We start from the raw sequence: 27,298 nt of genomic DNA on the forward strand, positions 1-27,298 counted from the left end.
CTTATAGGGACCGACAGGGTCTGGTGGCTCCCCTACATGTGTGGACAGGTTGTATGTCCTAACTAGGGATGGTCCGAACCGAGTTCGGTTCGGGTTCGTACGAACCCGAACTCTCGGTAATGATTCCCGTTGCCTGCCCGCTCCGTGCAGCGGGCGGATCCAGCGGGAGGACCGCCTGGAAAACTGGGATACAGCCATAGCCATAGACTGTATCCCAGTTTTCCAGGCGGTCCTCCCGCTGTATCCACCCGCTCCACGGAGCGGGCAGACAGCGAGAATCTGATGCTGAGCGTTCGGGTTCATACGAACCTGAACCCTGGAGGGTTCGGACCATCCCTAGTCCTAACATAGTCCTTCTTGCATTTGGATCTGTGCACAGTTAGTATACCTGAGCTACCAGTGGCGTAGCTATAGGGGGGCCCGCCGATGCCCCCCACCCCACCAACACCACTTTCTATAACTCTGCAGTTCTCCCCAATCGGCTTTGATAATCACAGCCGGTCTGGGAGAACTGCACTGCTGCTCTTCCTCCACGACCAGACTGTGCCCAGTGGCGTAGCTACCATAGAGGCAGGGAAGGCGGTTGCTATGGGGCCCTGGAGGGAGTGGGCCCAGGGAAGATAAGAGCCTCCTGAGTCCTTTTGCTTAACCCCTTATGTACTGCAGTGTGTAAGTGGCCCAGTGTTTTCTTACATGCTGCAACACAAAAAAAGGGTTAACAATTAGCTCTCTGCCTCACTACTCTGATAACCTCTGACCTCTGAGCTCCTGCAGAGGTCAGAGGAGAGTTAATTGTCTTCTGTATTAACCCTTTGTTTGTGTTGCAGCATGTAAGAGAACACTGGGTAAATGCAGTAAATAAAGGGTTAAGCAGAAGGTAGTCTGCTCCTGCACCTATGTATATAACCATGAGACTCCTAATACGCTGTTATAGTTACATACAGTGGATGGACAGAACAAGTAGACATTGGCTTTCTCCTCTGCCAGTCACTGTTGTGGCTGCACGCAGGATTCTGCCTCTGGCCACAAGAGAATTTGTTTTTGCCACATCACTGAGTATATATATATATATATATATATTATAGTGTGTACTAGCTACGCCCCTGTAAGTGCCTCAGTGTAAAGCATTTTGTGTGTGTGTGTGTCTGTATGGGTATATACTGTATGTGCCTGACTGTGTACATGAGACTGTGATGTATGTGCTTCTGTGTACTGCATGTGTGTGTCCCTGTATGACTGTATGGGTTTAAATGTGCTTGACTACATGTGTCTGTGTATATGTAATTGTATATGTCTCTCTGTATGTATGTTTATGTCCGTATGTGTATGTGTGGATTGTCACTGTATATATGTGCTTATGTATACAGCATGTGTGTATATTTCTCTATATGGGTGTATATGTGCCTGACCACGTGTGTATCTGTAAGTGTATGTGTCTCTATGTATGTATGTTCTTGACTGTATGTGTATATGTGACTATATGCGTCTCTATGCCTGTATGTATGAGCCTGACTGTATGTATGTGCTTGTGTGTACAGTATATGTGTCTCTGAATGGGTATATATGTCCCTGACCATTATGTACTTACAGTATGTGACTGTATGTGTCCCTATGTATGTACATTCCTGGGTGTGTATACAATATGTGCCTTTGTGTGTGTGTGTGTGTGTGTATGTGTATATATATATATATGTATATATATATACATATATATATATATACACATACACACACACACACACATATATATATATATACAGTCTCATAATAAAGACACATATTCACAGAGACACATATATATACACACACTCTCCCATATATTGGCTATATTCACACAACGTATCTTTTCGTAAAAGTGCGGTCGTTGTTGCAATCAGCAACAAGGGCTGTATTTTTTATGAAAGGATATGTTGCCCACTCTTCTATGGGATCTCGGCCAGAGCGTATACACATAGTGGACGCAGACATCTTACATGTCAGTTTTCTGTGGACGCTCTTCATTGAAGAGCGGCCGCAGAAAGCCCTGTCAGTTCACACAGTGGATTGAGAGGCTCCGGCCACGTGCTTCATAGTGTGCAGTGGGGAGTTCTGATGCGGCCGCTTGCTCCATAGTGTGCAGTGGGGAGTTCTGATGCGGCCGCTTGCTTCATAATGTGCAGTTGGGAGTTCTGATGTGGCCGCTTGCTTCATAGTGTGCAGTTGGGAGTTCTGATGTGGCCGCTTGCTTCATAGTGTGCAGTGGGGAGTTCTGATGCGGCCGCTTGCTCCATAGTGTGCAGTGGGGAGTTCTGATGAGGGTGTGCACGGATGCGCCCGCATCAGAACTCTGCGGCGCCAAAGATCCTCTGGCCGGTACTGCAGTACTGGCCGGGATGATCTTTTCAGAGACCAACCGCTCTGTGACCCGGACGGGTCACGGAAGGGCCAATCTCTTCCATGGTATGAACATAGCCATGTACTGTATGTGCCTGAATGTATATATGTGTATATATATATATATATATGTGTGTGTGTGTATATGTGTGCCTGTATATATGACACTGTGTATGGTAAGCTTTTGATACATAGAGCGAACTTGTCAGATGGAAAATGCCAAAAAAAGCCAAGCATAGGAGCCATGCATGTGTGATTTATGGTATGGTTGTATGGTGGTAATATATGGTCAGAATTTGGTGATTAGGTTTGTCCCTTGTATAGTATTATTAGTGGCCTGTATATAGTGGGTTTTATACTTTAAGCGCCCGTTCACACAGCGCAAAAGAGGCGGAATTTCAAGCCAAACCTGCCCCCCCGATGCTGCTTGAAATTAAGCCTGTCCTATTGATTCAATGGGATTTCTCATGTGCCTCCACTCTCCTCTCAAAGAATTGACATGCCATATAGAGCGGAGAGTAAAGGCGCACAAGAAATCCTATTGAATCAATGGGACAGTCTCTGACTGTGCCTCATCAGGTGGGATGGGGGTGGGGGGGAAATTAAAATTTTGCACCAGGGCCCATCAATCTTTAGCTACGCCCCTGTGAGTTGGTGTCAGAGATAATGAATTAACTACTACACGCATCAGTTACTCTATATACTACTCGTCCTGGCTCTTGTGCTTGTTTTGTTATGTTTCATGTCTTACATAATAAAAGTTATGTCAAATGATTTTGTGGATCATTCTGTGATCACGTTACTCGGTAAATAAGAATTAACATAACATATCATAACATAACATAAACTTTGTCATGCAGATGCATGTAGTAGATGTGATGGAGCAGACACAATCCACATGTTTTGGCGCTGTCCTGAGTTACTTAGGTATTGGACTGGAATAATAGGGGTTGGAAAAATACAGGTTTTGTATAGTTAAAAAACAACTCCGACAACAACAAAAACATTTCCCAGCAATGAAAACACATAACAAAGTTATATAACCTTGTAATGTGCTTTAATTACCAGCCTGGCCCCCTTCCCTATTTTTTCCTTCCTGTCAACCAAGGAATCTCCAATTGGCTGAGCAAACTGTAAGCCATGTGAGCCCCTGAACAGAGGGTAGAGATGAGCGAACCGTCAGACTTTTGGTCCGACGACATCTTCGCTCCATTACTATGCCTGCGACTATGCCTGGATTGGAGTGGAAGTTCCACTCATCTCTTACAGAGGGGCGGGAGTGTTAAACGGAACTGTCACCCGGAGTTCCTACAGCTCCTGGCATCCTGACTGAGTTGTGTGCTGAGAGGTAGAAGAGGTTCAGAAAAGCAGAGAGGAGGATGTTGAGAGAGTCCCAACCCAATGTGCCAGAACATTAGACGGGGAATACATAGAATACTTGAGAGTAGAGAGAAAACTTGTGCCCGTGTTTTGACTCTTTGGCCTTTGCACCACCTATTGCCCACCAGTGTCGGGCGACCCATCCTAGAGGGTGACACAAGCCCCAGACCTTGTTACCTGGGATGAGCAGAGTGGTAAGAGTTCTCTGATGACACCTGCGCTGCGAGGTAGAGTACGTAGGCTTCTAGCAACTTTGCTCTATCCAGATCAGTTCCTTTTCCTTCAGGATACTGTCCTGCACTTTAAGACTGGTTCTCGGCGTGGGTTGGGGTGATCCCTGATTTGTCCTCTCTTATTGTTCGTTCAGCACTGCATAGTATATAGAAGTGCTGCTTTCAAGATACAAGTGCTAAGGTGTCTCATATGCGTATGTTCTTTACAGAGACCAACACAAGACTGTCCACAGGGGACCTGGCATAAGCCAGGGCCCTACTTGGCTACGACAGGGACTGTTCTGGCTTGCGTCCTTCCTCTACCAAAGCCAGAGTAAGACTCACTAAAGGTATGGCTACACTTCCTCTCCCCGTGTGACTTCCTTATATAGCGTCTGTAACTTGTGCTGTGAGTGGGTGAGAAGAGAGTGTAGGAGAAGGAGAAGGAAAGAGATTAGCAGAAAAGAGAAAGAGCTCCCATTGGTGCACAGGTCCCAAAAACAATAAGCCTTTGGTTACCTACAGCTGTGCAATACTTAGGTACACAATAGACATACTAGTGACATCTAGTGGCAAATCATAGGTACTACTTCATTACCACTTGCACTATTAAGTACAGACTTTTGCGAGGGGTCTACAGACAAGAAACACCAATGGTGGAACACCACAGATGGAGACGGGAATATTCCCCAATGGCCAAGGGAGAGGAGTGAGAAAGGAAGGAGATGAGATGAAGACATAGTGGCAGCGATTAAGGAAATGGAAAACAATACTATTGTCATGAATCGGACCGCGTGCCCGGCTCCCAGAACTGCCGGAGTGTGTGGCCGGCCTCCTAGATGCGCCAATGGTGTCCATAGTTACTGTGTGCCTTGGCCAGTGCTTCTACGCCCCCCCGGCCATCGCAGCTACCTTCTATGATTATGTGCTGACTGGCGGCTGGCACCACCATTCAGCTCTATAGTGTGCTGAGGGAGGCTGGAGTCTCAATCCCCAATCACATCCCCAGCCTCCATAAAATTACTCCCTTCATCATCCCCCTTACCTGCGATAGAGTCTCATTAACTGAGTGTGTGGTCTTCCACCACTGGTGTTTTTCTCTGTCCTGTTCACCTGTCAAGAAAACCTTTTTCTCTCAGGTTAAAGTGGTGGATGAAGGATATACTGACACCACTAGGTGGCAGTGTTTTATATATTTATATGTGTTGCACAGTTGAAGGTTGTTATGGGTTAAGGATTTTGTACCTTGTGTTTATTGCTGACCAACAGGAGGTGCTCTTCTCTTCTAACTTATCTTTTCTAATCTCTTTTCTTCTTGCTCCTGTGTACACTCATCCCCGCCACTTACAGGCAGGCATACAGAGGCCCCTGTAGGGGGAGGTTTACTGGTGGAGGAAGTACAAGTTAGTTCTAGTCTGATTCTCAGAGAGGACACAAGAGACAACAGTCCCTGCAGAAGTCAAGCCAGTGCAGTTGAGTTTAGTTACTAAGGTGTACAAATGCAGTCAGAGACCAACAGTTCTTTCACTACGACAAGAATATCTATTATGCAGTGCTAAGCACATCAAAGGGAGAGGTAACCAAGGAACACCCTGAGCCACGCCAGTAATGTGTCTAAAAAGAGCAGGGCAGTATCCTGAACAAAGGAGGAACTAGCCTTGATAGGACAAAGCAGACAGAACTAAAGGCCTATGTATCCTACCGTGCAGTGCAGGTAACTGGGACACCTCGGACACCTAGCTACACCCAGATAACCATGGCTGGGGCTTGTAATACCCTACTGGGACGGATTTGAAAATACCAGGGGGCAAAAGATGGTCAGACCAAAGACTATACACAAGTACAAGTAACACTTCCCTATTGAAGATATCTCCAAGTTCTGGCAGAACACATAGCTACACTGGGTTGGGGCTCCTCTGGCCAACTCCCCTACTCTATGTTCTACTCTACAAGCACCACTACCCCTCCTACTTCTTCTAGAGCTCCTCTTCCAGCACGAAGGTCAAGCATTTCAGAGTGTGGAAAGATTTATTTATTCTGTGAAATGTGTATTGTAATATTGAAGAAGTCTGACAGTAAAGCTATCATATTTTTATACTACCGGGACTCTGTCATCTTCTATCCGCGCCTATACGCACAGCAACGTACACCTTGGGTTATTTTTCCCCTTTCTGTGGGTGGTGGTACTGATAGTCCGAGTGGGTCAGTTGCCACTCAGGACTGCGGTGACAAGAGCCCAAGGGACCCGCAACAATCTGGCAGGTTACTGACCATTCGGGGAACACAGCCAGCCATACTAGAAGCAGGTACCAACACCACACCTGTGTACTGGACTAGCACTGGCGTCACAACACTAACATCACCGCCTGAGCTGACGCAAGCAAACACGACCACCACAAGTGTCACTAAGCTAGTGTTGGTATCCTGTTTACGTATTCCCTGGTATCTCTGACTTTTGGCTTGACTTTCCTGACTTTCTCCCTGTCTTCCAATTTTGTACTGCGTAGACCAATAGTTTTTTGACCCAGCTAGGTAGTTTGCGGTAAGTAGTCAGGGGCAGCAGGACAGGTGCCGTGCAAGGGCCTGACCTGTCTTGTGTTCTTCCGTCCCCAAACCTAACAACGAAGATAGAACTTTATTGTGTACTTTATAACTTTGTAAATGTACTTATCTGTTTAGTTGCTTATCTTTTTAACAGTTGTGTAGAAAAAAACAACTTCTTCAATGGGAACCTAACAACTACATGGGGGCACAAAGGGGAATTAACTATTGTAAAACGTCACGTGGTTCCTAAGTGCTATATACAGGTACAAAGGAGACCTATCTAGAATATGGGGACAAAATAGCTTAACAACTGATTCAGTCTCCTTCCCCCAGTTCTCAGCTGCTGCTTTTTGCTGAAGACACAAAATCTGTGTGTGAGCTTTTCTCTGTTTCTCTGTCTCCCCCTCCCTTCTGAGACAGATGATGTAAACAAGTCCCTTGCAGGCTGTATCTTTAACTTTGTAGCTTCTTTGTAATGCTGGGGGGGGGGGGGGGGTATTCTGAGGCCAAGTTGTTAATGAACTTAATGTGATTAATTAACCCTCCCAGCATTACAAAGAAGCTACAATGTTGCAGATACAGCCAGTCAGGGACTTGTTTACACCAGCTGTCTCAGAAGGGAGGGGAAGGAGGGAGAGACAGAGAAAAAAGCTCACACACAGATATTTGTGTCTTCAGCAGAAAGCAGCAGCTGAGAACCGGGGGAAGGAGACTGAATAGATAATAACAAGTATGGAAAGAAATGTTAGTCTCACCATGGGCAGCAACATATCAAAAGTTAAGTGAGACCGGCATCCAGGAACCGGCATCTACAGCTTGTGATCCAAATGACATTGTGAGTTACAGGCGTGTTCTGCATGTACAGAGGTACCTGACCTGAGTATGCCAAATGACAAATCCAGCTCTGCTCTGCTACATCTGTCAGATTGTTTCTATAGAAAAAAAAAGGCAAACACTTTGCAAACGTTGCTCCATATTTCATGGTGAAATGTGAAACGTTGCTAAATATTCTCTGGAAAAAGTTCAATTGTGAAAGACAACGGACACCGACGTGAAATAGATTACGAGGATTAGCAGAGGTGGAATTTATTCCTCTTTTACGGCTCTGGGAACCCTGAGATAGTTGATGCGATAAACCAAATTCCAGTTGTTGAGCTGCTATCAAGTGAGGTAGTGGCGGTGCGAGGGCTTATAATGACATAAATGGCACTTAATGAATAACCCGGGACGTTATAAAGCAGATTGGTAGTGTGAGGCGCGAGCAGTCACCCCCTGCATCATCGGAGGACTTTAATCCAACACCTCGGTAAGACAATATTCAGACTGATGCTGAAAATCAAATGCTTGTGCACATACTGATCCTGATTTACTGATCATGTTCTATATCACATCCAGAGCTGCAGGATGTATGTACACAGTGACTTCACCAGCAGAATAGTGAGCGCAGCTCGGGAGTATAATACAGGATGTAACTCAGGATCAGCACAGGATCAGTAATGTAATGTATGTACACAGTGACCCCACCAGCAGAATAGTGAGTGCAGCTCTGGAGTATAATACAGGATGTAACTCAGGATCAGTAATGTAATGTATGTACACAGTGACCCCACCAGCAGAATAGTGAGTGCAGCTCTGGAGTATAATACAGGATGTAACTCAGGATCAGTAATGTAATGTATGTACACAGTGACCCCACCAGCAGAATAGTGAATGCAGCTCTAGAGTATAATACAGGATGTAACTAAGGGTCAGTATGTGGTGACCCCCGGTGTGGAGGTGCGGACGGTCACTTGCCAGATGGTTAAGCAAGACGCCAGTCCTATGGTGATTGGCCGAGGTATAGCACTGCCCAGTGGTGGTTTGTCGTGACGCCATTGCCAGTTGGGCACACAGGTATGGTGGCACACCTGCTTTTATTTTAGTGGGCTGACTATACCTTGTTTCCCTGTGGACAGTGTCCTGCCGGGTTGTTGCAGCTTTGCCTTGATACAATACTTCACACTTGATAAGTTACTTAATACTTTAGAGTCTAGATCTGCACTGAGAGTAGAAGGAGTGATACAGCTGTGCTGACTTAGTTGCGTGATGAGAGGTAGAAAAGAGGAGCAGAGGAGCAGAGAGGAGGATGTCGAGAGAGATCCCAACCCAAGTAGTACTGTGCTCTGCCGGAACTTTGGAGGTAGAAATAAAAATACTTCAGAATAGAGAGAGAATACTTGTGCCTGTGTTTTCACTCTTTTGATCTTTGCACCACCTATTGCCCACCAGTGTCGGGGGACCTGTCCTAGAGGGTGACACAAGCCCCAGACCTTGTTACCTGGGATGAGTGGAATGCTGAGGGTTCCCTGCTTACACCCAGGCTGCGAGATAGAGTGCATAGGCTTTCTAGCAACTTTTCCGAATCAGTTCCTTTACTTCTTTGTAGATACTGTCCTGCACTGTGTTCCTCTGGTCCACGGCGTGGGTTAGGATGATCCCTGACTTGTTCTCTCTAGTGGAAGCTTAACACTGCATAGTGTGGAATACGGTTACTTGAAGAGAAACTGTGTCTAGATGAATGTGCTGTCCGTCTAGACCACAACTTAGACTGGGGACCTGGCAGGAGCCCCGGCCCAAATGGACTGCTGTGGAGAGCGTTCTAGCTTGCGTCCTTCCTCTACAGAATCCAAAGGCAAAAGACCCTACACTTTCTCTACCCATGTGACTTCCTTCCTACAGCGCATGTAAGGTGTGCTGTGAGTGGGTGAGGTGTGTGTGTAAAAGTAAAGAGAGAGATGATAGGTGAGAAGAAGAAAGAACTCTCATTGGTGTACAGACCCATGTGGTACATAAACAAACAATAACCCTTTGCTTCCTACAGACGTGCAATATCTGAATACACATAGTTATAACAGCGACATCTTGTGGCAAAACTCTGGTACTACTACATTCCCACTTACACTTAATAGTACAGGCTTTTAAGAAGGGTGTAACTAATAGCAACACCCGTGGTGGGACACCACAAGTAATTTAATGTATGTGTACAGTGACCCCACCAGCAGAATAGTGAGTGCAGCTCTGGAGTATAATACAGGATGTAACTGAGGATCAGTACAAGGATCAGTAATGTAATGTATATGCACAGTGACCCCACCAGCATAATAGTGAGTGCAGCTCTAGAATATAATACAGGATGTAACTCAGGATCACAAATGTAATGTATGTGCACAGTGACCCCACCAGCAGAATAGTGAGTGCAGCTTTTGTTCTTCCTTCATCTGGAACGCTGTAATTGCTGTTCCTGCAGTTGCGGATCTATCTATACAGGAAGTCCATGATATCTCGCCATCTGTCTCGGCGGTTATCTGAGATGTAAAGCTGTTTGCATGAATATTCGCAGGGAGATAAGAAATAGCTGTAGTTGATGCCATAAACAATCCCTTTATCTGTTAACTTGAGCTGTGTCAAGTGTTAAGGGTCACATAGCGCTTTATGGTTCATGTATAGATACTGAAATGGAACTGTACACTAGAGATTGGGAAAGAAGAAACTAAGGGCCAGAGGTTCGACCAGCATGTCAGGAGGGTGGGCGGCAGCCCATTACATTAGATTTATGGTGCATTTGTTACTGACTCTGTGACTGTAGACTTCATGCACATGCTGCAATTACCATTGGCTCACACACATAGCTCCCGACATGTCTCACTGATATTCAGTGTCCTCAGGGGTATATAGGTCTATGGTGGAAATGCGCCATGTCTTGAGCTTTTATTTACCCTACAGTGTCTGTGCTGGCGCTTAGTTCTCAGAGACCTACCATGTAATGGACAAGCCCATTTACCTTAATGGGCCAAACATAGTCTATTTGTGACTACATTTAGTCCATTTCTTGTGTGTGGGTCTAAAAATGTGGCAGACCGTGTTTCTGAGTGCTACATAAAAACGGGGCACTAGAGAAGACGGACTGAACATAGTCACTAAAAGACTACATTCAACTTATTAGTGTCATTGGACCCATCGGGGACATGCCGGGTTATGCATTGGCGGCTGATCGCTGGCACTTTTACACAGGTCGATTATCAATAGTTTATGGTTTAATGATGGTGAGATGATGAGGTCATAGCCAGTAAGCCGATACCCACCAGATATCTAAATAAGAACTTTTACAGGAAGGAGTTACCCAAAGAGAATAAGTATGTGGACGATCGTGGTCCCACTTTGGTCACTTTTTACACCTTGTCAAAGGGGAGACTCCATATGCCAGCAAGACCGATAGTTTGGGGAAATAGTATAAGAATTTTACAGATAAGCCCCAACATGGATAATATTTTAGCACAAGTTTACATTTAGGCCTTCAGCTCTGTCTAGCGTACATCCTGTAATGGACTTCCTGTTCCTGTGTACACTCTAGCTGGAAATTCAGCCAATTCTGTCTCCCTCGTCCGATATTTTCTTGATTATAACCTCTATATAACTTTAATAGAGTTTTCTAAATTACCAATTAGAGTGTCCTGTTGACAGGAAGAGGAAGTCTATTATAGGATGTACGCCAGAAAGGTCAATAGAGCAACAGTTGGCATCAAAGTTAGAAGGAAATCATGAAAAACCAACATTAAATAAATATACCAATATTTTCAGAAATCACTCTTACCAAAACAAGCAGTCTAGATATAGAGTCAGTGTATATAGTAAGATAGGAGGACAAGCTCTGATAGCATTCAGTATAAAGCACACAATTATTCTTTTTTGATAGTGTTGGATTTTTTTTTACTGATTCACAATTATTTTATAGTTTACACTTTATTGTTAAAAAAGGTACTGCCATGGGTACAACGTGTGCCCCAACATATGTTAACCTACTGCTTCACAATTATTTTATAGTTTACACTTTATCATTAAAAAAGGTACTGCCATGGGTACAACGTGTGCCCCAACATATGTTAACCTATTTCTAGGGTTATGGGAGGATGAACTTGTTCCCCTTGTAGGTCATAAATGTTGTTGGCAATGTTTTTCCTTATTTTTATTGTCCTATCTATGTATAATATTCTCCTGAAAACATGTCTCAAAGGCCTCAATGAGAAATGAATAACAACAAATCATTGTATCCATATCGGCCTTGCTGGCAAAGAACTGTCAACAGACATAAAATGACTACAAAAAATAAGACAGGCTGCACCGAAGCTGCTGCTGCTCGCGGGATCAGGAGGAAAAGGGAGCGCAGGAGAAGACCTGCAACATGCTTAGGTAAAGCATGTTACTTGTGAAATCGTTGGTCGCCCATTATGAATCTCTATTCCATGCAGCGATGTGCGGTCGGTGCCCGATGATTTTAGGTTTGAACCTAAATAAACGATTAGCCGATAAAACGATCATTGGCTGATCGTTGTCTCTATTCCACGGAGCGATATTGGCCAAATTGGCCAATTATCGCTCCGTGGAATAGGACCCTAACTCATTGCATAAATAGATAGAAAGTCAGTCATCAGGATTCCAGGATTAGCTCTTTTATCTCTATAGAGCTTTCCTGTGATAGGATATAAATATTTTTGTTACTCTGTAAATGAGGCTCAAGTTCCTAAGGGGCGTTACCCAGCACGGCAAGAGCCCAGGGCTACCAGCCCCCCTACCCAAAGGTGGCAAGGCATATGCAACTAGGCATCTAGGCAGTAAGAGATGGGTGGGCTAACCCTAGGCTCTTACTGTACTTGGGAATGACTACTGGATTATAAGGTTTATAGTTTGGCAGTGAAAACCCATATGGAGATAAAATGACATGCCTAGAGTCTACACAGCACACTCCTCAGATAACAAGTCTGCTGTATTCTCTGCCTGCTCCTCTACCTGTGGCATTGCTCAGCACAGGACAGCATGCTGTTATCACATTTCATTCTTCCCTGAATGTCCCTATATATATATATATGTACATGACAAGGAGATAGTGATGTAGGCTGTAGGGGCAGGGTATAGGTGATGACATCACTCTGGGGGTGGGGCTAGAGCTCAAAAACAAGAGCCACTCAAGCCTCCTGTTATCATTAGGACTAGCCAGATATCCCTCCGGGAATCCTGCTCCACACTGATGAAGAACAACACCCCGAAACAGCTGTATGTGGATGGTAACCTAGCCTTGCTTTATCCCTTGTCATTACATTGACTTATAGGGCCACTTAATATGGTGGTTTTGGTGGTTTCCTAACAGGAGCTGCCCCTTGGCTGGGTCCTTCCCAGAGGGATATCTGGCTAGTCCTGGCTAGTCCTGACATGGACAGAGGTGGCAGCAGAGAGCACTGTGTCAGACTGGAAAGAAAACAACATTTACTGCGGGACATACAGCAGCTCATAAGTATGGGAAGACTTGAGATTTTTAAATAGAAGTAACTTACAAATCTATATAACTTTCTGAAACCAGTTGATTTGAAAGAAAAAGAGTACCCATTTAAAGGCAAATTTCTGATTCCAGAGTACCCCTTTAAGGACTATGTATTTTATTGATTATTTTCTCAGGGACTACCATGGGATTGTAGGCAGCTAAAGGAGTGGGATGAAGCTCAATGATACGGTCTATTGCCACCCCAATAGGATGGGTCTGTTTGCAGTCATTTTGGGGTTGTTTGCCGTTATTTTGTGTCACTGCCAAGGTCCACACTTGTGTAGAGTTCCCATCTGTGTTGTGACACTCAGCCTCCCCCTCCTGTCACTCACAGTCCCATCCTCCCCCCACTCTCTCTTTATAATAAGTTCTCACTGCAGAGCTGATAACAGACCACGGGGAAGATCCAGGTAACTGCACGCTGCCAGGGCGCTCCGCATCCAGCTCAGCAGGTGAGTTGGCTCTGGGGGCTGCGGATGTTACACACAAAGCATCATCCTCCCAGCTCAGCAATGAATGAGGCGACGGTCGGAGCTGTCACATGCAATCACATCAGACAGGCCGGGGGCGAGGGGGGGCTGAGGATGAGGGTCGTCATCACGGCAGAGACTTGGCTGAATAATTCCAGCCTCACCAATACCATGGGGGCCCTGTGGAGACCCCAGCACAGGATGCTACATCCAGAGATCACAGACGTCTTCTCCGCCATCTCACATCTTATTTTTCTCCATCTCTTCCTGCGTCCGGGGATCTCACACAATAGATGCTGCATTACAAGAAATCTTCTCACATTTCACAATTTAAGTCTCGTCGTACGTATTTTTTTAAATTTTTACGATTTATCGCCAGTACTTTTTTTTAAAAAAAATTGTGAATTGTAATAAAAGTTGTCCTGTCTGTGCGGGAGCACCCCCAGGGATGATGAGCGTTATGCTGCGGGCTGGCTGAGAGTAGTAGTTTTGTGCTCTATTGTCACCAGGCAGTAACTAACCTGGTGCTGCTCCTTTTGTCAATGTAATTGCTTCAGCCATGGAAAGTGCAGGAATGAGACCTCTGGACACTGGGATTCTATGAAACAACTTTAACTCTTTACTGGCTGTCTCTCACCAACAATACAGACAAAAACTTTTGACATGATGCTGGGTGTGCAGTACATGACTTGCAATGGACAGTAGACCTTTGGTCACAGTTCCCTTTCTCTTTCAGCAATTTTACCAGGTTACGGTCTCTAGATGCTTTGGAGTGATTACGTGTTGCTGGTAGTGGTGCATGCCGCTTGTTTTTTCTGTAGTGGTGCATGCCGCTTGGTGTTGCTGGTAGTGGGGCATGCTGCTTGGTTTTTCTGTAATGGTGCTTGCCGCTTGGCTTTTCTGTAGTAGTGCATGCCGCTTGGTTTTGTTGTAGTGGTGCATGCCGCTTAGTTTTTCTGTAGTGGTGCATGCCGCTTAGTTTTTCTGTAGTAGTGCATGCCGCTTGGTTTTTCTGTAGTGGTGCATTCCACTTAGTTTTTCTGTAGTAGTGCATGCCGCTTGTTTTTTCTGTAGTGGTGCATGCCACTTAGTTTTTCTGTAGTAGTGCATGCCGCTTAGTTTTTCTGTAGTGGTACATGCCACTTGGTTTTTCTGTAGTGGTGCATGCCGCTTGGTTTTTCTGTAGTGGTGCATGCCGCTTGTTTTTTCTGTAGTGGTGCATGCCGCTTGGTGTTGCTGTAGTGGTGCATGCCGCTTGGTTTTTCTCTAGTGGTGCATACCGCTTGGTGTTGCTGTAGTGGTGAATGCTGCTTGGTGTTACTGTAGTGGTGCATGCCGCTTGGTGTTGCAGGTAGTGGTGCATGCCACTTGGTGTTGCTGTAGTGATGCATACCGCTTGGTGTTGCTGGTAGTGGTGCATGCAACTTGGTGTTGCTGTAGTGATGCATACCGCTTGGTGTTGCAGGTAGTGGTGCATGCAACTTGGTGTTGCTGTAGAGATGCATACCACTTGATTTTTCTGTAGTGGTGCATGCCGATTGGTGTTTCTGTTGTGGTGCATGCCGCTTGGTGTTCCTGGTAGTGGGGCATGCTGCTTGATTTTTCTGTAGTGGTGCATGCTGCTTGGTGTTGCTGGTATTGGTGCATGTCGCTTGTTTTTTCTGTAATGGTGCTTGCCGCTTGGTTTTTCTGTAGTAGTGCATGCCGCTTCGTTTTTCTGTAGTGGTGCATGCCGCTTGGTTTTTCTTTAGTGGTGCATGCCGCTTGGTGTTGCTGTAGTGGTGAATGCTGCTTGGTGTTACTGTAGTGGTGCATGTCGCTTGGTGTTGCTGGTAGTGGTGCATGCAACTTGGTGTTGCTGTAGTGGTGCATGCCACTTGGTTTTTCTGTAGTGGTGCATGCCGCTTGGTGTTTCTATAGTGGTGCATGCCACTTGGTGTTATGGTAGACTCCTTCCTTAGAACTCACTTCATTGAAGCTGCCTGAGTGTAATGTGACCAGAATCTTTACTTCCTTGACATGTGACACTGGTTGTGACAAACACACAACAGCTGTTACATTGAACTTACAGTAGACCTCAGTGTTTGCTGGTTTAGCAGTGTATAGCAGTGCAACAAGCAAAATAAAAGTACATACAAGAAACGTACAATACTTAGCATGGTTTACAGGGTAACTGTCAACTTTAGATCATGCTTAGTGCTGGAGAGTCATTGGTGCTGTTTAGCCGTAAGAATACAAGCCTTGTAGGGAGGGAGTCAGCGTGCATGCAGAGGCTCAGCAAAGCATTTTTTACATTTTACCTCTGAACATGATCACTTTCCCTTTAAGATATTTGCCAGCATTTTGTTCAGTTACATGACTCTAGCCTTAAAGTAGCTAGGGAAAAAGGTACCGGGACACTGCATCAAAAATACTTTACTCTATTTTTTAATAGAATATCTGTGAAGGGTTAAGGTTTAAAGGGTGCTGTGTGTTAGAAACGTTTTATAATTATAATTTATATTACTCAAAAATAATTTTATTTTTAAAAGCTGCAGACTGGGTGAAAACAAGAAATAATTATTTTTCTTTTTAAGCCAAAAATAAAGTTATCCTTCAGACACTCCCTTTAAAGGTAAAATATATAGGAAATATTGTAAAAATGTAAAATAGGTCCAGTCATTCCAGCAAGCCTTCCTCCTCAATCACAGCTCATTGCTGCTTCCAAGATAGGAAGTCTCAGCAGGACCTGCCCGCTCAGCCAATCACTAACCACAGTGAAGTCCCTCCTCAGTCAGTGATTGGCTGAGATGTTCTGCTCAGATCTCGAGATTCTAAAGTAGCAATGAGTAGTGGAATAACAACTGCAGGGGATCAGACTAAATAAGTTATTCTCTTTTTTTTTTACTATTCCCCCAGCATAAAATAAAAAAAACTAACACTGGAAAACTCTTTTAAAGGTAACAAATCACTCAAGAACTTCCTATAACGCTAAGTAAATGCGCTGCTACATTACCCAGCTCACTTCACAAACAGTCATGTAGCATAACCAGAAAACGTACATTTATAAAGTCTCGCAATCTATGTAAATGAGGCCCAACTAGTCATCTGGGCGTCTTCTTTTCGGCAAGTAGTCATGGTAACCGGGCATGTCAGCGTGGTAACCACTCCCTCTGGTTGTGATTTAAAGAATTGATTACATTGCTTTGAATCACGCCCCCAGAGGAGTGTGATTACCGTGTTGACGTGCCCGGTGACTATGACTACTTGCCGAAAGAAGACACCCAGATGACTAGTTGGGCCTCATTTACATAGATCGTGGGACTTTATAAATGTAAGTTTTCTGGTTATACCGGGTAGGTACACGGGCTATACGAATATGTTTTGTAAGTGTGCTGGGTGATGTAGCAGCACGTTTCCTTTTTTGAATGATTAGTTCCCTTTAAGGGGGTTAAATAATGATTAATAAAACAAATAATTAAATATGCTAGTCCACTGGAAAGGTCCCTGAATCTTTACAAATGTCAAAATTTACAGAAGACTTTTTTCTTATTTTTTTATTTTTTTCAGCTATGATAAATTCAGCAAACGGTGCAGAAATACATCAGGTATGGGTCTGTTCTTTGTTGTGGTTCAGCTAACGTCTATAGCCGTGTCTTAAGCTTTGCATTTGACTCTATTTTCAAGGTCCTTAGGCTCCCAAGAGGTAATGTGCTGCTTAGAAGGCAATTAGGGAGATTAATGAAAGTGTCGAAAAGAAGGACTCTCTGTTTCCCATAGCAGCTTTTATTTCCTCTATTTAAAGGGAATTTATCACTAGGTTTTGACTGCCTTAAATGAGGGCAGCATACACTAGGGACAGAAATGCTGAACAGATCGGTGTATTATTTACATCATTCTGTTCAGCCATTCTCCTAATATGCAGGAGAATGAGATTATTGCCACACCCCTCCCCCCGCCCTCCAGCTGCTGATTGACAGGTAACTGCTTATACACAGCATGGATAGATAACTGCTAATCAGCAGCTGGTGGGCGGAGTTTTCTGCTTCTCATGAATATCCAGGACTACTGGGCTCATGAACATAATGAAGAGGACGACTTATTGTCCATGTTATTTAGAAGGAGATCATAGAATCAGCTTCACAAAGCAATGTAAATGATACATCATTCTATTCAGCTTCTCTGTCACTAGTTTATGCTACCTTGGGATAGGACAGCTTAAAGCTGTTGACAGAATCTCTTTAAATTTAAAGTTGCTCTGTGATTGGTTGCTATGGGCAGAAAACTGTTTTGCTTTGTAAACAGTTTCATAAATCTGGCCAAATATTTTAAATTATTTGAATTTGAATTCAAATTTGAATTTTCATCTTACAGTACTTTACGTCAGATCTAGCTTTTAACATTTATACAGAATTAAATAAATTTTTTATAAAATTTTTGCTTTTTTTGCAGACTTTCCCCAGACAACACAATGGACCTAAAATCCCTCTTCTCGTTGCTAATATTTATGTGTGCCGTACGAGCCGAACATGTGTATAAATCTTCATCCAAGGGTCGATATTTGGCGTCTGTCTTCTCAGACCTGACCGCGGAGGAGATGACGTCAGTTCAGAATTTCCTCGTGGATCAGCAGCGCCTTAATTTAGTCTCCATCAGAAGTCAATTTGGCAAAAACTCAATTTTTATGATGGAGCTTAATTTGCCGAAAAAACGGATTGTTCTGAACTTTTTAGATAACAACGGCCCCAAACCTCAAAGAGAGGCCAAAGTGGTTGTCTTCTTTGGAGACCAAGGCCAACCCAACATCACAGAATACATTGTTGGCCCCCTTCCTCATCCGTATTATTACCGGCCACTGACCTCTAAAGGAAACAAACCCGTAAGATTTGAGTCTCGACCGATGACTTATACGGAATATGAGAACATTTATAAACGTCTGATGGAGCTCACTAAGGACTTCAACTACATCTTCCTGGAAACCTCCGGTTTCTCCTTCTACAACTGCTCCTCGCGTTGTCTTACCTTTACAGACATCGCCCCTCGAGGTTTGAATTCTGGAGAACGTCGCTCATGGTTGTTGCTCCAGAGATACATAGAAGGGTTCTTCCTCCACCCTATTGGAATTGAGCTTCTACTCAACCATCGCTCACTCAACCCTAAAGAGTGGACCATCGACAAGGTCTGGTACAATGGCCAATACTTCGATAGTGTCCAGGAGTTTGTCCAAAAGTATGACAAGAATGAACTCACCAAGTTACGGTTACCAGATCACAACAATGAACTTTATTCAACTTTCATACCCCGTGGAGAATTTAAGACAAAAACAGATATTCATGGCCCAAAAATATGTGAACCCCAGGGCAAACGCTACAGAGTCCTGGGCAACTATGTAGAATACACTGGCTGGAGCTTTGCTTACCGGGTGCGTCCATCTGCTGGTCTGCAGATATTTGATATACAGTATAATAATGAGAGGATAGCCTACGAGGTGAGCATACAGGAGGCAATTGCGTTCTATAGTGGGGTCACGCCAGGTGGGATGCAAACAAAATATATTGACTCTGGTTGGGGGATGGGAACGGTACATTACGAGTTGGCAAAAGGAATTGACTGCCCTGAAGGAGCCACTTACCAGGATCTCTACAATTATTATGACACGGACAAACCGTTACGATATAAGAACGCATTGTGTATCTTTGAGCACCCTACAGGGTTACCCCTACGGAGACACTTTGACAGCACCTATAATGGGGGATACAGTTTCTATGCTGGAGTGGAAAGCCAAGTCCTGGTGGTGAGGACAACGTCCACCGTCTATAACTACGACTATATCTGGGATTTTCTCTTTTACCAAAATGGAGTGATAGAGGTTAAAGTCAGCGCCACGGGGTATATCCATGCCACTTTTTTCACCCCTGATGGACTCAAATCTGGAACTAGAGTCTACAGCCATGTACTGGGGAACCTGCATACACATTTGATCAACTATAAAGTGGACCTTGACATTGCAGGTAATAAAGATTGCAAGAAACTAGAATTACAACAGAGGATATTGCTTTGTACTTACTTTACGTTAAAAAAAAAAAAAAAAAAGTCAGTTGTAAACAGACAGCTAGAAGGTTAGCCGCTCTCTCTGTCTCTCATACATACTAAGTTCCTGTAGTTCAGTTCTCACTGCAGCTTTGAGACATTTGAGGATTCATCCCCTCCTGCTCTCCCATCCCATCCAGAATGATTGACATTCGGAGAAGGCAGGGCCTAGAGATACAGTGGAGGCTGGATGGGAGAGCTGGGGGACGGGATCACACAGCAGTGCAGAAGGTAAGCATACACTGCTTGTGTTATCTGGAAACTGACAGGACGGATATATACATATCCATGCTGTCAGTTTCCCTTTTCGATCAGCTGTGCATTTCCTGTTTACACAGGAAGATGTGCGGCCGATAAGGCCCTGTTTACACTACGGAATCGGCGCTGATATTCTGTGTGGAAACCCCTCGGTGCCGAATCCTGCCTTCAATCTCCTTTAACTCGTGCGCCTCCACTCTCCGTGCCTGTCCGCTCAAAGAACTAACATGTTCTGCATGAGCCCTCCCATTCAAACACATTGAAGGCAGGATTCGGCAGCAATTTTGTAGTGTAAACGGGGCCTAACCATAAATTTTAAAGCAAAAGATGCCTTTTTTCCATTCCTAGAATTCTAGCAAGACTCCTGGCTGATAACTGCCGATCTAAAGGCTTTACCATCCAAAATCGGTAAAAGAGCCCCCACCGGCCATAGGCCTATGGGCACCTCCAGGGACACAATGTGCCTGCCAACTCTAGAACATGATAAACTTTGACCCTATATACACTTCTGACTCTACAGATACATCGCAATACAATATCTGATGTGGAAAGTGTGGAACTTATCTTATCAATAGGCAGCAAACAGATTGCAAAAGTCTCTACACCCTTCATGTGACCCTGGAGCTGTCTGTATGGGACAATACTAAAGATGCTGATCAGAGATATCAGACACATGATTCCCATGTCGATCACAACCAAGAAATCACAACGGATAATCCATATAATATCCAAGCATTATAATCGCTAACAATCATAACAATAATTATACAGTATAATAGTAGTTATATTCTTGTATATAGGAGCAGTATTATAGCAGTTATATTCTTGTATATAGGAGCAGTATTATAGTAGTTATATTCTTGTATATAGGAGCAGTATTATAGCAGTTATATTCCTGTATATAGGAGCAGTATTATAGCAGTTATATTCTTGTATATAGGAGCAGTATTATAGTAGTTATATTCTTGTATATAGGAGCAGTATTATAGCAGTTATATTCTTGTATATAGGAGCAGTATTATAGCAGTTATATTCTTGTATATAGGAGCAGTATTATAGTAGTTATATTCTTGTATATAGGAGCAGTATTATAGCAGTTATATTCCTGTATATAGGAGCAGTATTATAGTAGTTATGAACACGAACTGGAGAGAATGGAACGGCTGCACATCCCATCTATGGCTGATACTAATGCCGCTAGGCCTATATTAAAAATCAACACCAGAGTGTCTGTATATGCATTGATCAAGCCATATTGCCCCGTGTACCACCGCGCAGGTCCTCTGGTCCACACGGGTCCCTACGCTAACTCCACACCGTGTCGGTCAGTGACCGCCAACCCCGCAAAGCGTGCGCGTGCAGGGAAGGGAGGCCATGGAACGGCCCTGCAACCCCAATGTCATAGGACCAGGTGCAGCACTCTTTTTCTTGCCTGAACCGCATTTTGTTTCTCTCTTTTCTCCGTGTTTTGCACTCCTCCTGGTGAGACCCACATGACCGCAATTAGCAGGAGACACCTGAGTGCACATGGTTTTAATCCCTCCAGTTTTTTTCCCATTCTGTCTGTAGCAGCTATGGTGAGTGCAACACCTCATCCAGACTTGTGCTGTTTGGGGGCGACCTTCTCCACCGGCGGTGCTGGCCGGGTTCTGGTGTGGTGTTTTTGGGTCTGGTCCTGTGACATGGGGGTCGCAGGGCCATCCCATGGCCCCCGTTCCCTGACTGTGCGTGCCTGCGGGGTTGGTGGCCACTGACTGGCACGGTGTGGACTTAGTGTAGGGACCCATGTGTATCAGATACCGGCACGAGGTACATGGGGCAGTATGGCTTGATCAATTCATACACAAAATTCTGATGTGTTTTTTCTTTAGCCTAGGGGCACTAGTATCAGCCATAGGTGTGAGGTGCAGCACTCTTTTTCTTCCCTGAACCGCATTATAGTAGTTATATTCTTGTATATAGGAGCAGTATTATAGTAGCTATATTCTTGTATATAGGGAGCAGTATTATAGTAGTTATATTCTTGTATATAGGAGCAGTATTATAGTAGTTATATTCTTGTATATAGGAGCAGTATTATAGTAGTTATATTCTTGTATATAGGGAACAGTATTATAGTACTTATATTCTTGTATATAAGAGCAGTATTATAGTAGTTATATTATGCAAGCAGATAGAGCTAGTCTGCACTGCTACAACATGAACCCTTGTTGGACGGGGAAGAGCGTGGATGTGTCCTATCTGGAGACAGCGGGGTGCTCGGCAGAAACAGTAAACACAAAATGATGTGCGGGAGAAATTCAAGCACTCACCGTTGTAGTCTTTCAAATCTTTATTACATAGAGATCATAGCAGGGAGGGGATGGTGGATCAGTGAAGGTGCAGGCGCATCACCTGGGATAGCTATTTCGGGACTCCTCCCTTCCTCTAGCCAGGTCAGGCTAGAGGAAGGGAGGAGTCCCGAAATAGCTATCCCAGGTGATGCGCCTGCACCTTCACTGATCCACCATCCCCTCCCTGCTATGATCTCTATGTAATAAAGATTTGGAAGACTACAACGGTGAGTGCTTGAATTTCTCCCGCACATCATTATAGTAGTTATATTCCTGTATATAGGAGCAGTATTATAGTAGTTATATTCTTGTATATAGGAGCAGTATTATAGTAGTTATGAATGGCATAAGCAAGTAGAAAATAATCCAATGCACTCACCGATCAGATGCACTCTTCAGTGATTTATTGTATTCGTATCATACCGGGGAGGGGAAAGGGTGGAATAGGTGCGGGAGCGTCTCTGCAGTAACAACAGTTTCACGCCGCAGCGCTTTGTCAAGTTCAGAACTTGACAAAGCGCTGCGGCGTGAAACTGTTGTTACTGCAGAGACGCTCCCGCACCTATTCCACCCTTTCCCCTCCCCGGTATGATACGAATACAATAAATCACTGAAGAGTGCATCTGATCGGTGAGTGCATTGGATTATTTTCTACTTGCTTATGCCATTCATAACCTCCTCTCCTCTATTGCACCCCGACTGCCACCTCAGTTTATTCGTCTATGATTCCTCTCTGCCTGAGTGTCCAAACGTGAGTCACAACCCACCTGTAGTGCGGGCGCTATCCCCTATTTTCCTGCTGATTATAGTAGTTATATTCTTGTATATAGGAGCAGTAATATAGTAGTTATATTCTTGTATATAGGAGCAGTAATATAATAGTTATATTCTTGTATATAGGAGCAGTATTATAGTAGTTATGCGGTTCAGGGAAGAAACAGAGTGCTGCACCTCACACCTATGGCTGATACTAGTGCCGCTTGGCTAAATAAAAAACACATCAGAATTTAGTGTATGAATTGATCAAGCCATACTGCCCAATGTACCTCGTGCCGGTATCTGATACACATGGGTCCCTACACTAAGTCCACACCGTGCCAGTCAGTGGCCACCAACCCCGCAGGCGTGCACAGTCAGGGAACGGTGGCCATGGGACGGCCCTGCGACCCCCATGCCACAGGACCAGACCCAAAAACACCACACCAGAACCCGGCCAGCACCACCGGCGGAGAAGGTCGCCCCCAAGCAGCACAAGTCTGGATAAGGAATTACACTCACCATAGCTGCAACAAACAGAATGGGAAAAAACAGGAGGGATTAAAACCATGTGCACTCAGGTGTCTCCTGCTAATTGCGGTCATGTGGGTCTCACCAGGAGGAGTGCAAAACACGGATTTTTAATATAGGCCTAGCGGCATTAGTGTCAGCCATAGATGGGATGTGCAGCCGTTCCACTCTCTCCAGTTCGATTATAGTAGTTATATTCCTGTATATAGGAGCAGTATTATAGTAGTTATATTCTTGTATATAGGGGCAGTATTATAGTAGTTATATTCTTGTATATAGGAGCAGTATTATAGTAGTTATATTCTTGTATATAGGAGCAGTATAATAGTAGTATATTCCTGTATATAGGACCAGTATTATAGTAGTTATATTCTTGTATATAGGGGAAGTATTATAGTAGTTATATTCTTGTATATAGGGGCAGTATTATAGTAGTTATATTCTTGTATATAGGAGCAGTATTATAGTAGTTATATTCCTGTATATAGGAGACAGTATTATAGTAGTTATATTCTTGTATATAGGAGCAGTATTATAGTAGTTATATTCCTGTATATAGGAGCAGTATTATAGTAGTTATATTCCTGTATATAGGAGCAGTATTATAGTAGTTATATTCCTGTATATAGGGAGCAGTATTATAGTAGTTATATTCCTTTATATAGGAGACAGTATTATAGTAGTTATATTCTTGTATATGGATGGCATTGGTATTAATATATTATACTGTGTCCATCTTTATAGGTGCAGAAAATAGTTTTGAGACTGTTGACGTCAAATATGAGAACATCACAAACCCTTGGAGTCCTGGTCACTTTATTGTACAGCCCCGTATGGACCACGAGCCGAGAAGCACAGAGCGCCAAGCAGCGTTTAAGTTTGGATCTCGTGTCCCCAGGTATCTAATGTTCCAAAATCCCAACAAGAAGAACAAGTGGGGCCATGAGAAGAGCTACAGAATCCAGTATAACTCTCATGCCCACAGTGTGCTGCCTCGGATGTGGGCCGAGGAGAAAGGAGTCTCATGGTCGAGGTTAGTGGGATAAGGGGACAACTTTATATGGAAAAAAAGGGGGATTTTTAAATTTTGGTAAAATTTTGGGAGATTTGTGTTGCCTATATAATCCCGTATATGTCTCTCTGACCTGCAGATACAGTCTGGCAGTGACCCGACACAGGGAATCAGAGCTGTCCAGTAGCAGTATATACATCCAATGTGACCCCTGGGATCCCGCCGTCTATTTTGAGAATTTTATCCGTAACAATGAAGACATTGTGAACAAAGTAAGTTCAATAATGGTCTCAGAAATCTTCAAAGTAAGTTTAGTGATGGTCTTAGAAGTCTTTAAAGTAAGTTCAGTGATGGTCTCAGAAGTCTTCAAGGTAAGTTCAGTGACGATCTCAGAAGTCTTTAGGCATCTTTATGGTTCTTGTGATTGCTTCCATCTTGTTTTGGACGATTCTTTTACTGCTATTATTAAATCTCATCTGGTTTTCTAACCCCATGTCTATGAAAAATATTGGGATCACTGATGTTGCCTTTGGCTTTTTCCTTAGGATCTTGTGGCCTGGGTCACAGTCGGCTTCCTACACATACCCCATGCTGAAGACATTCCGAATACATCCACCCCAGGAAATGCGGTGGGATTTCTTCTTCGCCCTTTCAACTTTTTCGATGAGGATCCCTCGGTGGCCTCTAGGAGCACGGTCATCGTGAGACCCACCGACAAAAGCTTCACCAAAGTAAACATCCAGCGCTGGACTCCTGAAGTTAGTGGTCAGTGTGGGTTGGAGAAACCCTTCCGGTATAATGGAACCTACTTCTCAGACTGAAACCTTTGCCATCACGTTGAGAATGGAGATGTCCAGGAGATGGTTATAGACGATGAGCGTTCCTGCGAGACATGAGCAAGGAGCGTCTGTATCAATGATTGTACATTGATGGGAGTCACACTACAGAAACGTATGGGACATGGGAGACTGTGGAGTAAAACCTCTTCCCCACAGACTTGTTCCACTTCAGTACCAACCTCGGGTTCTTTGCTCCATTTGATGTATGTGCATCACAATGAACGTGTACCATGTATATCACAGCAGAAAGAAAAAATAAAAGTTCTCTTCTACCTATACACTTACAGTATAGTGATAAAGAAACCTATAATTATTTCAAAAAAGCAGTTTTTCTTACCTTCATCCATTTATATTTTCCTCAAATCCTGTTTTATTAACATGTAAATTAGGCAGTTTGGTGCACTGGGGGCAGGGCTACAGCCCTTGGTGCACCGCTCTGCCCTTTATGAATGTTTATCTGGTGCTCACTCTAGCCGCTCATCCCTGCAGAGCGTCACCTGAATAGTCATGAGGAGGGATCGGTGCACCTGTAGTTCCGCCACCAGTGCAACAAACTGCCTAATTTACATATTGATAAAATGCAGGATTGCTGAAAAATGATGCTGTGGATGGAAATAAGAAATACCTCAACATCCCCAAAATAAGAATTTTTGTGGGCTCCCTAAGGATCATTTTACATAACCCAACATGGGGCTGTGCAAGGACAAAAGTGCCTTTACACAGCACAATTAACTAACCAGCCTGTCCGCACAGACGATTCTTGTACCGTTTATACGTCCAGGGAAACTGACAGCTCAGATATGCATGTATCTGTGCTGTCAGTTTTCAGATCACACATGCAGGGCATTCATATCATCATTGACATTACATTGTCAGCTCCCATCTCAGCTCTCTAGCTTATCCGTGCTGTTCTAGGAGACGTCAGTGTCATGCACAACACTTCTTGCCAATTGGGGCATTTATAAATTTGAAACAGCTTCCGAATTTGAATAGAAATAGATGACCGATATTACAGAATTTGGCTATGTTCACACTACGTAAGTTATGTAATAATCACGGCCGTGATTACTACAGAACCTACGTAGTGCTGTGGTCTATGGAATCCCAGCTGGAGTTTATACATATAGTATACACTCCAGCCAGGATCTCTACCGGCGCCGCAAAAAACGGACATGTCAGTTTTCTGCAGACGATATTCATTGCATAGCGGCCGCAGAAAACCTGTCAGTGCACACAATGGAGTGTGTGGCTCTGGACGTGCACTCCATTGTGTGCAGTGGCGAATTGGGATGTGGTCGCACACAGAAGTGCCAGCATCCCAATTCATCGGAAGTACTGCAGTATCAGTCGGAATTATCTTCTCTGACACCGGCCGTTCTGTGGTCCGGCCAAGTCACTGAACGGCCGGTGTCTCATGCAGTGGGAACATGGCCTTTGACCACAAATGAATTTCAGAAGCTTTGCTTATTACCAATCTCATTCTGATGATTTAGTATTAATACATTTGTTGTAATTGGTGATGTTGTCCACCAGGGAGCAGCAGAGGCTTTCAGATTACAGGGAATAAGTGGAATCTGCTGTGTTTCGAGAGTTTTCTTGTAATCTTATTAACCAGTACAATTCAGAACAGTATATTCTATATCACAATGCAGGGATTAATGCAGTGCACGCCTCACTGGCCCCAACCTAGTTCTGAAGTAACCCAGTGGATCTTGCAAGGGCCGGTGTTGGTGTACTGCTGTGGCACTTGTCACGGGGCCTCAGTGGTATATACCCTCCATGGGTACCAGACACATGCCTGTTAAAAGTAGTGTAGGTGCAAAGGAACCACAGAGTCCAGCAATCACTTAAACAGTAGGAACTTTTAGGCCATGTTCCACTATGTTTTGGTTGAAAAAGTACTGACCAAAAGACTGATGAAAATACTATGTGTGAACATAGCCTTACTGTAAATATATTTATCATATATTTATCATTTTTACATATAGAAAAAGACAAAATATAAAAATAGTGTACAAAATATACCATGCATACCATACATTGCTATACATTTACCCTCCTCTATCTATTCCATGTATAGTCCAACTTTCCATCCTCTTTAAGATTTTAAGGCTTAACTTCTCTCAAAGGCATAATCCTCGTGGTACTTCTCATGTTTAGAGACTACCT

At 43.9% G+C, this 27,298-nt stretch overlaps 1 protein-coding gene across 4 annotated transcripts; it reads left to right on the forward strand.

The window, feature by feature from the left end:
- Positions 1-7,701: 7,701 nt before the first annotated feature.
- Positions 7,702-25,405, forward strand: LOC138783935 (diamine oxidase [copper-containing]-like). Of its 4 annotated transcripts, none has more exons than XM_069959271.1 (6): positions 7,702-7,815; positions 16,881-16,918; positions 17,763-19,321; positions 24,023-24,311; positions 24,430-24,562; positions 24,836-25,405. In XM_069959271.1, exons 3-6 carry the CDS (start codon positions 17,782-17,784, stop codon positions 25,109-25,111), a joined length of 2,238 nt encoding a protein of 745 aa, XP_069815372.1. In that variant the 5' UTR covers positions 7,702-7,815; positions 16,881-16,918; positions 17,763-17,781; the 3' UTR covers positions 25,112-25,405. The 4 variants fall into 4 exon arrangements, with proteins under 4 accessions (XP_069815372.1, XP_069815371.1, XP_069815370.1 ...); XM_069959272.1 differs by lacking the exon at positions 7,702-7,815 and adding an exon at positions 13,270-13,313; XM_069959270.1 differs by lacking the exon at positions 16,881-16,918 and having other exon boundaries at positions 7,703-7,815.
- The last annotated feature ends 1,893 nt before the right edge of the window (positions 25,406-27,298 follow it).

This window comes from Dendropsophus ebraccatus, chromosome 2 (genome assembly GCF_027789765.1).
Source record: "Dendropsophus ebraccatus isolate aDenEbr1 chromosome 2, aDenEbr1.pat, whole genome shotgun sequence".
Taxonomy (NCBI): Eukaryota; Metazoa; Chordata; class Amphibia; order Anura; family Hylidae; genus Dendropsophus; species Dendropsophus ebraccatus.